At 45.6% G+C, this 16,383-nt stretch overlaps 1 protein-coding gene across 3 annotated transcripts in view; it reads left to right on the top strand.

Annotated features, from left to right (window-relative positions):
- The window catches only part of LOC144006754 (glutamate receptor 4), a 114,333-nt gene that overhangs the window by 52,977 nt on the left and 44,973 nt on the right, over positions 1–16,383 (top strand). For all 3 annotated transcript variants that reach the window (XM_077505772.1, XM_077505771.1, XM_077505773.1), the window contains exons 4-8: positions 3,736–3,920; positions 6,056–6,109; positions 7,234–7,392; positions 11,763–11,930; positions 12,019–12,123. In XM_077505772.1, the coding sequence (XP_077361898.1) occupies positions 3,736–3,920; positions 6,056–6,109; positions 7,234–7,392; positions 11,763–11,930; positions 12,019–12,123 (671 nt within the window). The remainder of the gene's footprint in view (positions 1–3,735; positions 3,921–6,055; positions 6,110–7,233; positions 7,393–11,762; positions 11,931–12,018; positions 12,124–16,383) is intronic.

Here is a 16,383-nt window from a genome sequence, read left to right as displayed (position 1 = left end):
AAGGCTGGATCACATCGTCACATCTCTCTTTTCACATTTTCCAGAAGGCATTCAGACCTTTTTCATCCCCTCTGCAGCTGGGGGGTGGAGGAAGGACAGTGTCAGGATATAGTCGCATTTATATATCAATACCCCCCAACCCTCCACCCCGACGTTTTTTTTTGTTGTTCTCTTAGTTTCACGCTTGACGGCGTTGAAAAGCCATTCGACCCCCTCGACAAAGCTGATCAAACACAAGAAAGGTTCCAATATTGCGTGCGACAAAATATCGATATGATGTATTGTTTTCTGATGTTTTCTTGGTGATGCGGTATCTGTACTAGAATCTTCTGCACTTCTTGCATTTTAGGCCAATGTCAGTCATGATATTGGTACTTTAAGAGCAATATTTCCTGTGGTAGTACTTGGTGTAAAAAGTTTGACAACCACTGCTTTAGCTGCTCACTGAACCAAAAGCTCTGTATTGACTACAAATTGTCCTTGTGAGGTCAACGGTCAACTTTTGATCAATCTACAGCTACGTTTGGTGTGGGAAAAAAATAATAATAATAAAAAAAATTATAATTGAAGCAAAGCAGAAGACGGCACGTGAGAGCGGTCTTGACATGGGACACATGACTGACTTCCTTTTCCATTCGTCTTGTCCTTTTTAATGAACCGAACATACGTTTCAATACTAGAATGGTGTTTGTATGTTGTGATATTTTACTAGTACAAAATTTAAACCATACCTACCATTCGGGCTGTTCCATTAATTGAAATTAAATTGCAATTTCAATTATTACACTCCACAATTACAAAATCAGCATAATCGTAAAAAAGATTATTAATACTAATTGAGGTGTTTAAATTTATGGATTTGCACCTTTTTTTTATTTTAAAATAACTAATTTTATAAATTTTGCTTCATCCACAAGGAACTTGCAGAATGATAGCGTTTCAAATAATTTTATTTCTTACTCATTTTTACATTTAAACATTTTCTTGTTTTGTCCCAAAAAATAAATGATCGTCGTAATCTAATAGTAATTTAAATTATTACCAAAATAATCGTGATTAATGATTTCTTCATAATCAAGCGGCCCTACCTACCATCTGTAAAAGACAATTTGATAATATTTCGATACATTTTTGTGATATAATTCAAGGATGGTTTATTATAATTGAAGTGGAATGATTCGATTCAATTCCGATTTGATTTGATGCGCTACATGTCTGTTCGAGACGGTATGAGGCAATAAGTTTCTTGAAATTTTTCAATATGAATGAACTTTCAGTAATGTAAATGTGGCATTTCCGTTAAAAAAAAACATTCAAAATCAATTTTTAGCAACTTTTGACGCTTAGTGATAGACGGATCTTTTTTTCAAGGCCGATACGATACAGATTATTAGTAGTCAAGGAGGCCGATAACCGATATTTTAAGCCGATATTCATTTGCAGTAAAATAAAAAATAAAAATAAAAAAAATCTTTTGAACAATATTGACAGATTTGTTTAAAAAACTATAACAAAAATTGCAGAGCTTCCAGGGTCATTAGCATGTGTTACGCTAAATTAAAAAAAATAAAATAAACTCAAAAGCAAGTAAATAATCCCAAAGTTTTCTAAAATTTCAACATAATTTCATATTTTTTTATTTTATTTTTTTTAACAAAAAGTGTAGGGAGTTCCTTTTTTTTTTTTTTTTTTTTAATTAAGTGGAAATTTAAATAGATCCATAAATGAAAAGTTTCCCGTATCTCACTGAGTGACAAATGCAGCTGAATGTAGCTAATTTTGGGTTTTTGTTCGGGTTCGTAAAACGTTTCAAAAGATCTTTACAGTGGAAAAATTGTCTGAATATGTTCCAAATGTGCGATAAATAAAAGCTGACTGAACATCTATAAATTCTTGATGAAAACCTCAAATTCGCTACATTTGCAAGTATTCACTGCTCAGTGAGATACCAGCTTTATCGGCCTTTAGATTAAAAAAAATGGCAGATGCTGATATTTGTCAAAATGCCAAATATCGGCCCGGCCGATAATCGGCCTATCCCTGGCTTGCACTACAGGAGTCAAAACTGTCCAGACGACGGTTATAATGATGACATTTTGACCCTGGAAGATTATTTTTATTTTGGTAGCGGACATGAAGAAGAAGAAAATGCATAAAAAAGTGTTTATAAAAAAATAAAAAAATAAAAAGTAAAGAAACGAGCATGTGAAAAATGAGGACAGGCGAGTCGGGGCTGTAAACAAGACGATCTTTCTTCCCCGGCTAGCGGCTGCTTGTACATGTTGTGATGGATGGCTCTTTTTCTGGAAAGCATAATATTCCCTATCTGCCATCTCAAAGCACTCAATGTAAGACGGAGACGACAACATGCAGCACATGCAGATTTGGAACCGCAGCCACGTGAATCCGTGAGTTTGCCTTGTGGCCCGACCGACGCTGATTTCCTGCCTCCAGGTTGCACATTTATCAGCCGGTAATCGGACGACCCGCCGCACCGCGCCGAGCGCGCTTTGCTCGCTATCTGTCCGGATGGCAAAGCAGGGCATTATGGGTAATTGTGTTGCATCTTGCTAAGAAGGAGACAAAGCTGGAAATTCACATGGAAACGGGGTTGCATAAAATAAGTCTTTCGTCGTTCAACAAATGACGTCTATTTGAGGAAATACAGGATTTTAAACATCACTCCCTTTGGCTGCTCTTGGGAAATAATGAGACAGGTGCAGGTGTTCCTAATATAGTGACTTGTTAGCATACATTTTGTGTGCAGTCTCCCTCTGCGCCATCTTCTCCCTAGCGGGTTATAGTAGGGTTCGAAGAAGTGCAGGTGGGAAGGAGGGAGAGTTGGGGGAGGTGATGAGCCGGGTTGCCAGAGTGCAGGTTAAGCCACTAATTGGTAGCAAAGGGAGACTGCTTGCCAGATTGTGATGGCCACCAGGAGGGGCCGTTTAAGGGGGACATCTGTTCCTGCCAGTGAACAGCCAACCTCGCAGCTCACCGCAGTCGCCCGCCCGTCTTCTTTTCACAGCAACTTGACAACATGGCCGCCCCCCCGACTATAACACGTGCATGAAAAGCATTGCACAGTAGGCCGATGTTATCCTCATGCATCAATATAATCGCATTTCATTGTGAGGCCCTCTTGGAGTCACTTTATTTAATATTGTTTCGACAAGTGGACTGGAGACCTCATCAGTCCCCAAAAGACAACAAATTTTGTGCTTGCTTGCATGGTACAACATTTTTTGTATAAAGCCCCGAAATTCACTAAGTAGCAACCCTTGAAAGTTACAAAAATATTCAGCCCCCGGCACCAGTTTCACTGATTACTGCCAAATTGGGCGGACATGGCAATCATAGAAGGACGCACAAAAAAGCCTCAAGGATCAATGCTTAAAATAGTACAGGAAGTCAGCCATTTTGGTTGTAAGTACCCATTTGGGGAGAATTTCTCCAGTAGAGCAACCTCAAAAGTGTAAAAAAATAAAGAGCCCCAGACTCCAGTTCATCCCAGCAACATGAAATTGGTTGGAAATTAAATTTTACAGGAAGTCAGCCATTTTGGTTTGAAGCAGCCATTTTGGGAGCGTTTCCTCAGTAGAGCTCTCTGCCAAGTTACGAAAAATTCAGCCCGTCACCCATTTCACTAATCGACACAAAAATGGGTGGACATGTCGAGGATGATGATGATGATGATAATAAACCTCGACCTTTTTGTGTCTCGCCCAACCACATCAGGGTACGCCATTCTACAGGCCATCATGGAGAGGGCCGGGCAGAACAACTGGCAGGTGAGCGCCATCTGCGTGGAAAACTTCAACGACGCCAACTACCGACGGCTCCTGGAAGACCTGGACCGGCGGCAGGAGAAGAAGTTTGTCATCGACCTCGAGGCCGAGAGGCTACAGAACATGCTGGAACAGGTCATGGGATTATTTTGGCCCACGTACATCACAAGACGAACTTCTCTTTACCATTTTTTTTTTTTTTTTTTTTTTTGGTGCTTTTAACTGCTTATGGAGAGGATACGTTAATGTCGTTCTCATTCGACGTATCCAGTGTGTTTTGCTTGGGTGTTCGTCGGGCGGGCTAATAGGAAAAGATTGGAAGTGGAGAGCAGCCTGTTGTGATCTGGAGCCGTGTTCTACTTTGGCGTAAACACGCTCACCTTCCTCTCCCCATGCGCTCGTCTTCCTCACATGTTTCCGCAGGGGCAACTGGTGTCTGTTCAATTATTCACCCAATCTCCACTCTTGACATCTGCCAAAGCATTTACGCTCGACGCACATGGGGGCTGTTTTGCCCCCCTCAACTGCAGCATATGTCGCACTGAAACACGTGGCGTGATGTCAGATTTTGGTCACATGATAAGGGCAATATCGTGCTATTAAAACTGCCACAATGTCATGTTCGATATTTAAAAGTAACACATCTGTTAAATTCAGGTTGATTTCCATTTGTGCAGTTCTAGCACCCTCTGGCGGCTAGGTTTTTAGTGCAATTTAATTTTCATTAGGGATTTTTGGCCCTTCTATGTTTCAAATCCACTCTAATGGTCAGATGCATGTAATATGCTTGTGAAGCGAGTCGATATGTGGAGGAACTCAGTGTGTGCGGGCATTAACAAGTAAGCGCCTCAAGATTGTTATTAGAGATTGTAGGTGGTTGAAATGCATTGCTAACCTGGCAATAGCCAGATGGATATTACATCCATCTGGTACATCTACACAGTAATTTGGTCGGGAAAAGCGGGACATTCTGTACAATAATTTGAGCTGATTGAACGATGCGACATGCTACTCGTTTGTTTTAACCAATTAGGGCCACGGGTGAAAATTTCGTCTTCATTCTTGTCGAAGGGGGGAAAAACACGAACATCTTACCAGCGACAAAAACACGAAGCGCTTCTCACTGTTCAGTATTCAACAAGGAAACGATGAGTCATTCTGCGAGAACAGAATTAATTGCAGCGTCCATTCGTCCATGTTAGGTTTGTTTGTTCGCCCCGGCTTCGGCGCTGGCTTCCTGGTTTCATCACAGTTGCATATCCCACCCCTAAACACAATGTCGCTTTGTGATTGGTCCGAACCACTGCGGAGGTTATCTGCGGGAGCAGTACAAGATGTATTCTCCGGAGTTTGTGAACTCACAAATACTGCGAGAATTCATCTTGCGAGAGCAAGGTTAATGTATTGCTGTTATGTACAAAAGCACAATATTGTGCTTTTTTTGGTCTGCGCTCTTTTTTTTTTTTTTTTTTTTTTTTTACAATATTGTGACCTTTTTCAAATATCACCAACCTCCCCACAATATTGTGATAATTATTGTATTGTTAGCTTTGTATCGTGATATCGTATCGTGATGTTTGGATATCGTTGCATCCCTTATACATGTATGTATATATATATATATATATATATATATATATATATATATGTGTCCAAATGACAATTTTTAGGATGCTGGGTGACAAAAATGTTGTCTTCTTTTAATGTTACCGACGCTTCCGGTTTACCCGCAGTTCCATGTCTGGTCAAAACATGTGAGCACTAATAATTTTCCCTTTGTGATAATAATACCTGCATTGCATTTGTAACCAGATAGAATTTTGAATATCCTTATATTAAGTATAAATGTGAGATTTCCAAACACATTTCAGCTCGTCATACTTTCTTCCAAAGTCACCCTTTGAAGCTGTTAGATTTTTTTTATCATATTATCATCCTTGCAAGCTCTCCAGAGAGATCTAAATTGTTTCTTCTTTTTTTTTTTTTTTTTTTTTCTCCCTCTGCTTAGTTCACACTCTCAGTAAGTGGTTGTCCAGTGGGATTTTCCGGCAGATGTCAGCTTTCAAAATCACTTTTTATCAACATGTAGCTTGTGTGTGTGTGCGTGTGCGTGTGGGGGTGCGCGCGTCACAGCAAGCATTGTCTGAAAGTATTTCCGTCCGGACATACGCTCGCTCGACCGTCACGCGCATGGCTTAACGCAATTACAGTGCGATGATGTCACGCTGTCAATCTGAACGACGCGCTCCCCCTCCCCTGTCTCCTTGCAGATCGTCAGCGTGGGGAAACACGTCAAAGGTTACCACTACATCATGGCCAACCTGGTAAGAGCAAATTATCGCGCTGCATGAGATGAGCAATTTTTCAGCTGCATCTTATACCTCCAATTTAAGTTTTACTCATTTCTTAACTTAAGGTGTGACTAAAACATCACAAAAAGGTTTTGGAAAGCTCTCGACTTCTGTTATGTTCTGGAGTTGGATCCCAAAAACGCAGACACAAATAAGATTTTACCTTTTAATTTGCGTAACTTTGAGAGGCATAGAACAGACTTGACTAGATGAGAAACAACGAGAATGTATCAAGAATCACAAGACGCTAAGCTAACTTAGGCTGTGGGGGTGCACAGAGGAACAGAAGGAAATAATCCAACAAAAATGCACACTTCTCTGTAAGATTTATATAGACAGTGAACCGATCTGATTGGTTGTGGCTAGACATGTGGGTAACAGGACTGACATGGAATTATCTGATTGACTGTTGACTAGGTAAAGAGATTAAAGATTCCTGACATCACATACCTTCTGACATCACATAGCCTATTATCAGTTGAAACTACAAGCCAGTTACATCAGTTTAAAACAGACACTTAACCTCACCATCATGACCCAAACATAACCCTTGCATGACAGTAAACATAACCCTTACATGACCCTAGTCATGACAGCAAGCATGACCCTTGCATGACCCTAGTCACGACAGTAAGCATAACATAGTCCTTACATGACCCTAGTCATGACAGTAAGCATATCCCTTGCATGAACCTAGTCATGCCACTTCATGTCCTCTCATTTTATTGATTATCATTCCAAAAAAATGCATCAAACATCAAAATCTATTTCATTTTTTAAATGTCGCTGCCTTGGTGGGAGGGAGGAGTGAAGTGAGGCTGCAAATCATAGTCGGGATTTTATTTTAGCTCACCTGCTAGATATTCTCAGTTATCCCGAATGAAACCTCAAGTCAATTTCATTCCATTTGTATTTATTATTACAAGTTATTTCAGTCACAATTGTAGAACGAGGGCATAATTCTGCGCACTATTCTATCGCGGTGGTGCTTAATTTAAAGGTTAAAAAAAACAAAAAAAAAAAAACAGGCAATCATCACCCGCTCTCCATCTCCGATTTCCCGCGTGACGAGTCTTTGTGCTGGTCTTCCCCTCAAGGGCTTCAAGGACATCAATCTGGAGCGCTTCATGCACGGCGGCGCCAACGTGACGGGCTTCCAGCTGGTGGACTTCAGCAATGCCATGGTCATCAAACTGATGCAGCGCTGGAACAAGCTGGATCAGCGGGAGTACCCGGGCTCCGATGCGCCGCCCAAGGTGAGGTATCCGCCCGTGATGTTAGTGTAGAACGTTTGGCTTGATATGTCACTCTGACAACCAAAGTATTGTGATATTTTATCTTCGAGTTGATATTTATTGATAGAGTTGATATTTTGGCCATGGTAACAATATTATTGCGCTAATTTAGCCACCATAGTAATTACGATATTCCGATATTTCACTCCTATAATGCAAGCATTACATTGTGTTTGATATTTCAGCCTGATAACAAAAGTGTCACCATAGTTTGTCGACAACAGTCAAATTTTGCCATAACAGTAGTATTTAGCCATCATAATAATTACCATGAGGAAGAGAGTCCAACCCCTCTCAAGAGGACTGGTACCAGAGCCCAAGCCGTGTGTGGAGGCGAGTCCGACTATGTCTAGTCGGAACTTCTCGGCCTCGCACACCAGCTCGGGCTCCTTCCCTGCCAGAGAGGTGACATTCCATGTCCCAAGAGCCAGCTTCTGTAGCCGGGGGTCGGTCCGCCAAGGTCTCCTCCCTTGGCCGCCACCCAGCCCACACTGCACCCGACCCCTTTGGCCCCTCCCACTGGTGGTGAGCCCGTGGGAAGAGGGACCCACGTTGCCCCTTCGGGCTGTGCCCGGCCGGGCCCCATGGGTGCAGGCCCGGCCACCAGGCGCTCGCCAGCGAGCCCCGCCTCCAGGCCTGGCTCCAGAGGGGGGCCCCGGTGACCCGCGTCCGGGCGAGGGAAACGCGTCTCCAAAATTTTTAATCATCATAGGGGTCTTCTGAGCCGTTCTTAGTCTGGCCCCTCACCTAGGACCTGTTTGCCATGGGTGACCCTGCCAGGGGCATAAAGCCCCAGACAACATAGCTCCTAGGATCATTGCGACACGCAAACCCCTCCACCACGTTAAGGTGCCGGCTCACGGAGGATCGGCTCTGATGAGGATCAGCACCTCCAAATCCGAGACCATGGTCCTCAGTCGGAAAAGGGTGGAGTGTCGTCTTCAGGTCGGGGATGAGATCCTGCCCCAAGTGGAGGAGTTCAAGTATCTTGGGGTCTTGTTCACGAGTGAGGGTAGGATGGAGCGGGAGATCGACAGGCGGATCGGTGCAGCGTCTGCAGTGATGCGGACTCTGTATCGGTCCGTCGTGGTGAAGAAAGAGCTGAGCCAAAAGGCAAAGCTCTCGATTTACCGGTCGATCTACGTTCCAACCCTCACCTATGGTCACGAGCTGTGGGTCGTGACCGAAAGAACCAGATCCCGGATACAAGCGGCCGAAATGAGTTTCCTCCGCAGGGTGTCCGGGCTCTCCCTTAGAGATAGGGTGAGAAGCTCGGTCATCCGGGAGGGACTCAGAGTCGAGCCGCTGCTCCTCCGCGTTGAGAGGAGCCAGCTGAGGTGGCTCGGGCATCTGGTTCGGATGCCTCCTGGACGCCTCCCTGGGGAGGTGTTCCGGGCATGTCCCACCGGTGGGAGGCCCCGGGGACGACCCAGGACACGCTGGAGAGACTATGTCTCTCGGCTGGCCTGGGAACGCCTTGGGATCCCACCGGAGGAGCTGGTTGAAGTGGCTGGGGAGAGGGAAGTCTGGGTTTCCCTCCTGAAGCTGCTGCCCCCGCGACCCGACCCCGGATAAGCGGAAGAAGATGGATGGATGGATGGATGAATAATTACCATATTCAGATATTTTACTCCGATAATGAAAGTATTACACTATTTTTTTCTACAATAACAGTTGATATTTTAGCCATTATAACAAAACTATTGTGATAGTTTGGCCATTAGCAATTACGATATTAGATATTTCATTCCGGTAATGAAAGTATTACGAGTATTCCCTCAATTCCGAGAATATCATTATATTTTGCCCACAAAAAAAGTACAATAATATCACCACATTTTGGCCAGAATAAGAAAATTAACTATGTCGTTATATCGCTCCAATAATATCGTGCCATTCTTCTTACAGTAAGTCGTTTCTCAATACAATAACAAATTAGTGTGAAGATATTTCTTCCCGTTAGCAACGGTATCACATTTTGCCCATGATATCGTAATATTTTGGCAACTATAACATGAGTAGCAGGATATTTTGCTCTGACAAGATTTTATCCATTAAAAAAACATTTTTATCTAAATGTTTGTGTGTTTATAACCGAACGGGAAATTGCAAAGTATTCAGTAGCCTCTTCATCTCACCATGGCTGGCTTTTCCAGCCCGTCACATGTTGGCGATGTGAGAGAATGACCCACTTTACTGTTCTTTTTTTTGTTGTTGTTTTTGTTGTTGCGCGGATAGCACATGGCAATGGGGCAAGAAGACGGTCAGAGCTAATCTTTTTTTTTTATGAAGCAGCTGCAGTGGTGTGGAAAGAGTGTGAGTCAAGCTTAAGCATGCGTGTGTCTGATGGATAGGAGCGCTTCAATTAAAAGTTTACACCGTGGAGCAATATCGTGCGTGTGTGCGTGTTATCTACGCAGTTTCTCTTGTAAATTGCTATCACTCCTGGAAATCCGCTCACATCCATGCAGACGGCAGTGTATTTTATTTATTTTATTACAAGGTTGTTTTGCACTGTGAGGTCGATACATGCTTTAAAAAAAAAAAAAAAAAAACTGGCTGTCAAGTCCACTCCGAAGAGACAGGGGGTGCTAAAAAAAATCTGGCTGTCAAGTCCACCCCGAAGCAACAGGGGGTGCTATAAAAAAAATGTTAAATTTACATCATGTTTGACTATTACCCATCCATCCATCCATTTTCTGAAACGCTTACGCCTGACAAAGGTCGCGGGGGTGCTGGAGCCTATCCCAGACGGCTTCGGGCAGTAGGCAGGGTACACCCTGAAATGGTTGAGTATAACCATAAGTAAAATATTTATTGACATAATCGTTACATTTACTTACAAAGGATCCAATCAAAGGTACAAACTAAAAGAAATTTGGCCTAAAATTTATTACTACTACTACTACTACTACTACTACTACTACTAATAATAATAATAATAATAATAATAATAATAATAATAATGCTTCTCAACGAGGGGTGTGCGCGGCCAGCAAGCGCTTCCGTGTTCAGTGCGTGCCGTGAAGCCATCTTCCTGCACCGTCTCGCAAATACGCTGAAAGAGGCAGGCGTTTTCTATACTATATGCAAGTCGTATAGTATATGTTCGCCCTAACAGCTTTTGAGAATCAAAAAATGCATTGTCATGTGTACCAGAACGCTGATAGTACGTTCTTTGCATGTCAAGAAGTACCTGAACGCTCAAGGGCAATTTTTAGAAGTGTCGGAGCTCCGTATCGGTGCGTTCTGGCCCACTTAAAACACTGATCGGGATATTAAAACTGCCACAATATCGTTGCCATCATGTTCACAATATTTAAAAGGAACACATCTGTTGAAAAAGTCAGGTTGATTTCCATTTGTGCAGTTCTAGCACCCTCTAGTGGCTAGTTTATTTGTGCAATTTAATTTTTATTAAGGATGTTTGGGCATTCTATGTTTAAAATCTATGCTAATTGACAGATGAAGGGGAACCTAATTAGCTTGTGAAGCGATCAATGTGTGCTTGCCTTACCAAGTAAGTGACTCAATATTATTCGAGATTGTAGGTGGTTTATATGCATTGCTGTTATGTACAAAAGCACAATATTGTGCTTTTTTTTAGTATGAGCTCTCTTTTTTTTTTTTTTTACAATATTGTGATCTTTTTTAAATATCGCCAACGCCCCCACAATATCGTGATAATTATCGTATCGTGACCTTCATATTGTGATATCGTATCGTGATGTTTGGATACCGTTACATCCCTAATAACTACATATATAACAATATTACTTCATGTAGTAAAATATGTTTGTTCAACTAAAGGCCTCCCCCCGAATAAAAGGGCCTGCGTGTGGCGTATGTAAGTAGCCGCTGTGGGCTTGTCGTCGCAGTGACGGAGAGGACGAGGACGACGGGCACGCTCAGAGAACAATAATGTCGCGGCGAGCTGCGGGCTAATGAAAAGGAGTCAGCGGCAGCCGGAAGCCAAGCTGATGAACTCCCGCTAGTCGGGATGATTAAAGCCGGGCTGTTTGCTCCCCGCTTGGGCTAAACACTCACTCTCCATCTTTGCACCATTTCCTCAGTCCCCTCAATTAGTTGGGGGGGAGGTGTAATGGATGGTTAATAAACGCAAATAGTCACACAGTCTTCAGGCAAGGAACAATAAGTGGGCGGCTGATATGTCACTTCCTGTGCAACGCGTACATGCTCCTGCTTCAAAATGTTCAAATGTTCCCACACGCAAAGGAATGCATCAGCACGTGATCATCTCTTGTTGGAATGTGGATTTCTTACCTGTTTGGAGTTGCAAAATTGAAGCACAGCTCCATCTGACCTTCCAGTACACTTCGGCGTTGACGTACGACGGCGTGATGGTGATGGCGGAGGCCTTCCGGAATCTGCGCAGGCAGAAGGTGGACATTTCCCGACGGGGCAATGCCGGCGACTGCCTGGCCAACCCCGCCGCCCCGTGGAACCAGGGCATCGACATGGAGCGTACTCTCAAACAGGTGAGACTGAAGCAACGTCCAACGTTGTTGGGGGGGGGGGGAGAAAAATCCACCTCACCTGAATTCATTTCCATGCGTTTGCATTTAGGTGCGGCTGCAGGGATTAACAGGTAATGTCCAGTTTGACCACTATGGCCGCAGGGTCAACTACACAATGGACGTGTTTGAGCTGAAGAATAATGGACCCAGACGGGTAAAACCTCACGCCACGCTTCCTTTATGCCCACATCACATCCACCATCTTTTCTCATTAACTCTCATGCACCTTAACCGCCGAAACACTTGCTTACTCGCTACTGAGGGCAATTAATTCAATTATTAGATCCTTCCCGCTTATAAACCGGTTTCCTTAATTTAGAAAACACCTAGTGGATTAATTTTCATACATGTCACAGCTGCACGAAAGGCAAAAAATAAATAAAAAACCAGGTGGTAAGCAAGACAGTGGCAACACCATTTTAGCATTTTTCCTCATCAATTCATTATGACAACAGTCCCTGCAGTCGGGATAGTGCCAAACGCAAAACAAAAAAAATACATAAAAAATAAAGACAATCGCTTTCCTTCTCGGGATGGCGGTGGCCGGCAAGGGCAGGATTGTCATCTAGAAGCATGCATGCATGCCCCCAACAAAATGTTGACTCCATATGAGGTGATGAGGTGAAAGGCTTCACTTCACTGGCGTTAAACTGCTCTTTTGGACATCCGCACAAGTTGATCCCCGTTCACATTTATGACTCTAAATTTTTGGCTTCGCGAAGCGAATAAAGAATACATCCTTCATATGTGGACGGTTGTAGTGTCTGGAGTGGTTTCTGCTAGGTCCATAACAGCTGTGTTTACTCGGCATGTTGTTTGTCCGGAGATAAACGAGAACAAAACAAGCACTATTTGCATGGCTCGTCAATGAGCGAGCTTCTTTCTGACCCACTTCCGGGTTTAACCTGCTGAAGTCACGTGGCCTTGCGGTCTAAAAATAGTATTCGTGCGGTTCCCCATTAAGAAGGCCATGCCTTACCTCAAATATACACCTTATTTAAGTGAGAAATTATGTGGAAATAAATGCCTTATTCTTAATGTACGCATCTAACTTGAAATAAACTACAACGAATATACTTACACTTTTACCTGACATGCACGCCTTACTTGAAATTAACATTCTTTCAAATAATCTTACCTAAAATAGATACACGTACAATAAATGCCTTACTTCACACAACCCCATACTTCAAATAATTGGATAACTTCACATAAACTCTGTACTCCAAATAAAAGATTTCAAATCCACAGGCTTACTTCAAATACAGGTTTTTATTTCAAATAAATGCCAATCTTGAAATAAACATGGTTTCAAATGAATAGCCAAATTCAATTAAAAGCTTCCTCCATAGGCAGGACGGTGTTTGAGTGGTTAGCATATCCACCTCCCAGTACTGAGGACGCAAGATCGAGTCCAGGCTCCGGCCTTCCTGGGTGGAGTTTGCATGTTCTCCCCGTGGCTGCGTTAGTCTTCTCCGGGTACTCCGGTCTCCTCCCACATTCCAAAGACATGCATGGCAGGTTAATTGGTTGCTCCGAATTGTCCCTAGGTGTGAGTGTGAGTGGTTGTTCGTCTCTGTGTGCCCTGCGATTGGCTGGCGACCAGTTCAGGGTGTACCCCGCCTACTGCCCGAAGTCAGCTGGGATAGGCTACAGCACCCCCCGCGACCCTTGTGAGGAGCAAGCGGTTTGGAAAATGGGTAGGGGTGGGCTTCCTCCATATAAAAATTTATTTAAAAAATGCCTGCTTCCTAATTGGCTACATTCAAACCAACTCTGTAGTCCAAATAAAAAGATTTCAAATCAACAGGCTTATTTCAAATACAGGTTTTACTTCAAATAATTGCCTGACGTGAAATAAACAATTTCAAATAAAATGCTCAGTTCTATACTCTCATTTCAAATCAACACCTTACTCCAAATAAATGTTTTGCTTCAGGTACACTTGTGACTAATAAAAATACCTTACTTAAAGTAAATTGCTGACTTCATATGGATTTACCTCAAATAAGTGATTATTTTTAATCAAATGTCTTACTTCAAATAAACACTTAATTCAGCTAAATAACTTTACTACAATTAAATGTCTTACTTCCAATAAAATGTGCATAAAATGTTTTCAGTACATGCCTGACTTGAAATAAATGGCTTACTCCAAATAAACATTTAATTCAACTACATTTCTGGCTTTAAATAAAAACTTTCCTACAAATAAATGTCTTACTCCAAATAAACGTCTCCCTTCAACAAATTAACACTTTACTCCCCAAAAACATCTTATTCAAATAAACGTTCGACTTCAAGCTTAATACTAATACTGATTGCAAATAAACACCTTACTTCCAAATAAGCTTGTCAGCCACTTTTTTTTTGACGAGAAGAGTTTGAATGGGCGCAAGAAGTGGGGGTGGGGGGGCCTGGGTCGTGGCGGGTGGCGGGTTTGGGTGGGGTGCGGGGGGGTCGTGGGGGGATGGGGGCTGGGGACCGGTGGGGCGCTGTGGGGGCCCGCTGGGCCTCGTTCTGCGGCCTTGGGCTCGGGGGTGTGGGCCGGGGCTGGGGCGGGGGTGTTCCGGGCGTCTGGGTCGGCTCGCCGACCGGTGTCCGCTCGGGTGGCTTGGGGGTGGCCTTGGTGCTGTCAGGGCTCGGAAGCGTGGTGGTGGACCCAAGTGCAGGAGGTGGAACGAGTCAGGGAGGCAGAGGTGCTCAAAAGGAGTCAATTTAATCAAACAAAAAACTAAAGTGGCAAACAGGCTTGGTGACAAAGAATAACAAAATACCGACAGGAACAACTATACAAGAGTAGACTTAACTATGGCAAGCAAGAACGTAGGGAAACAGGAAAAATGAACCGACAAGAACTGAAACGAAAACCGATGACTAAGTACACACACTAATTACACACGACGAGACACAGCTGGGCAAGACACAAGGGGAAGGGGGAGCTGATTGGTTGACACATGAGGAAGGGCAGGCAAACACAGGTGGACATGGCAAGGCTTAACGAGACTAGGGAAGACAAGAAAAGCAGAACATAAACATGACAAACTCAAAACCCAACAAAAACAAAGCAAAACCTACCCCAAACAGAACCAAAACATGACAGTACCCCCCCTTCAAGGGACAGCTCCCAGATGTCCCATAAGGTCCATAAACAACAAAAACAGGCGGGAGGGTGCGTGGCCCACTATCGAGGGCAGTCCAAAAAAAACCAAACAAAATGCCAAAAGCCTAGAGGTGGCCAGACGAGGAGTGCCCAGAGGGCCAGTCAGGTGGGCGTCCCGGACGCCAGACGAGGAGTGCCCAGCGGGGCCAGTCTGGTGGACGTCCCGGACGCCAAACGAGGAGTGCCCAGCGGGGCCAGTCAGGTGGGCGTCCCGGACGCCAAACGAGGAGTGCCCAGCGGGGCCAGTCTGGTGGACGTCCCGGACGCCAAACGAAGAGTGCCCAGCGGGGCCAGTCTGGTGGACGTCCCGGACGCCAAACGAAGAGTGCCCAGCGGGGCCAGTCTGGTGGACGTCCCGGACGCCAAACGAAGAGTGCCCAGAGGGGCCAGTCTGGTGGGCGTCCCGGACGCCAGACGAGAAGGACCCGGCGGGGCCGGTCAGGAGGGCGTCCCTGACGCCCGACGAGGAGGGCCCGGCGGGGCCGGTCAGGAGGGCGTCCTCGACGCCCGACGAGTAGCAGAGGGGGCGGCGGGATGGTCGCCGCCAGACGAGGAGCTGGAGGCGGCCGCTGGCCGGACGCCGCCGGAACTGGTGCAGGCGATGGCGGCCGCTGGCCGGGCGCCGCCGGAACTGGTGCAGGCGATGGCGGCCGCTGGCCGGGCGCCGCCGGAACTGGTGCAGGCGATGACGACCGCTGGCCGGGCGCCGCCGGAACTGGTGCAGGCGATGGCGGCCGCTGGCCGGGCGCCGCCGGAACTGGTGCAGGCGATGGCGGCCGCTGCCCGGGCGCCGCCGGAACTGATGCATGCGAAGGCGATGGCGGCCGCTGGCCGGGCGCCGCCGGAACTGGTACAGGCGATGGCGGCCGCTGGCCGGGCGCCGCCGGAACTGGTGCAGGCGATGGCGGCCGCTGGCCGGGCGCCGCCGGAACTGGTGCAGGCGAAGGCGGCCGCTGGCCGGGCGCCGCCAGAACTGGTGCAGGCGAAGGCGGCCGCTGGCCGGGCGCCGCCGGAACTGGTGCAAGCGAAGGCGGCCGCTGGCCAGGCGCCGCCGGTCGAGGAGCAGGAGGCGGCGGCCGCAATCCATGCGCCGCCGGACGAGGAACAGGAGGCGGCGGCCGCAATCCATGCGCCGCCGGACGAGGAACAGGAGGCGGCGGCCGCAATCCATGCGCCGCCGGACGAGGAACAGGAGGCGGCGGCCGCAATCCATGCGCCGCCGGACGAGGAACAGGAGGCGGCGGCCGCATT

Source organism: Festucalex cinctus, chromosome 18, assembly GCF_051991245.1.
Source record: "Festucalex cinctus isolate MCC-2025b chromosome 18, RoL_Fcin_1.0, whole genome shotgun sequence".
NCBI classification, from domain to species: domain Eukaryota; kingdom Metazoa; phylum Chordata; class Actinopteri; order Syngnathiformes; family Syngnathidae; genus Festucalex; species Festucalex cinctus.
The sequence above is the reverse complement of the archived record's forward strand: the minus strand, read 5'-3'. Positions and strand labels throughout refer to the sequence as shown.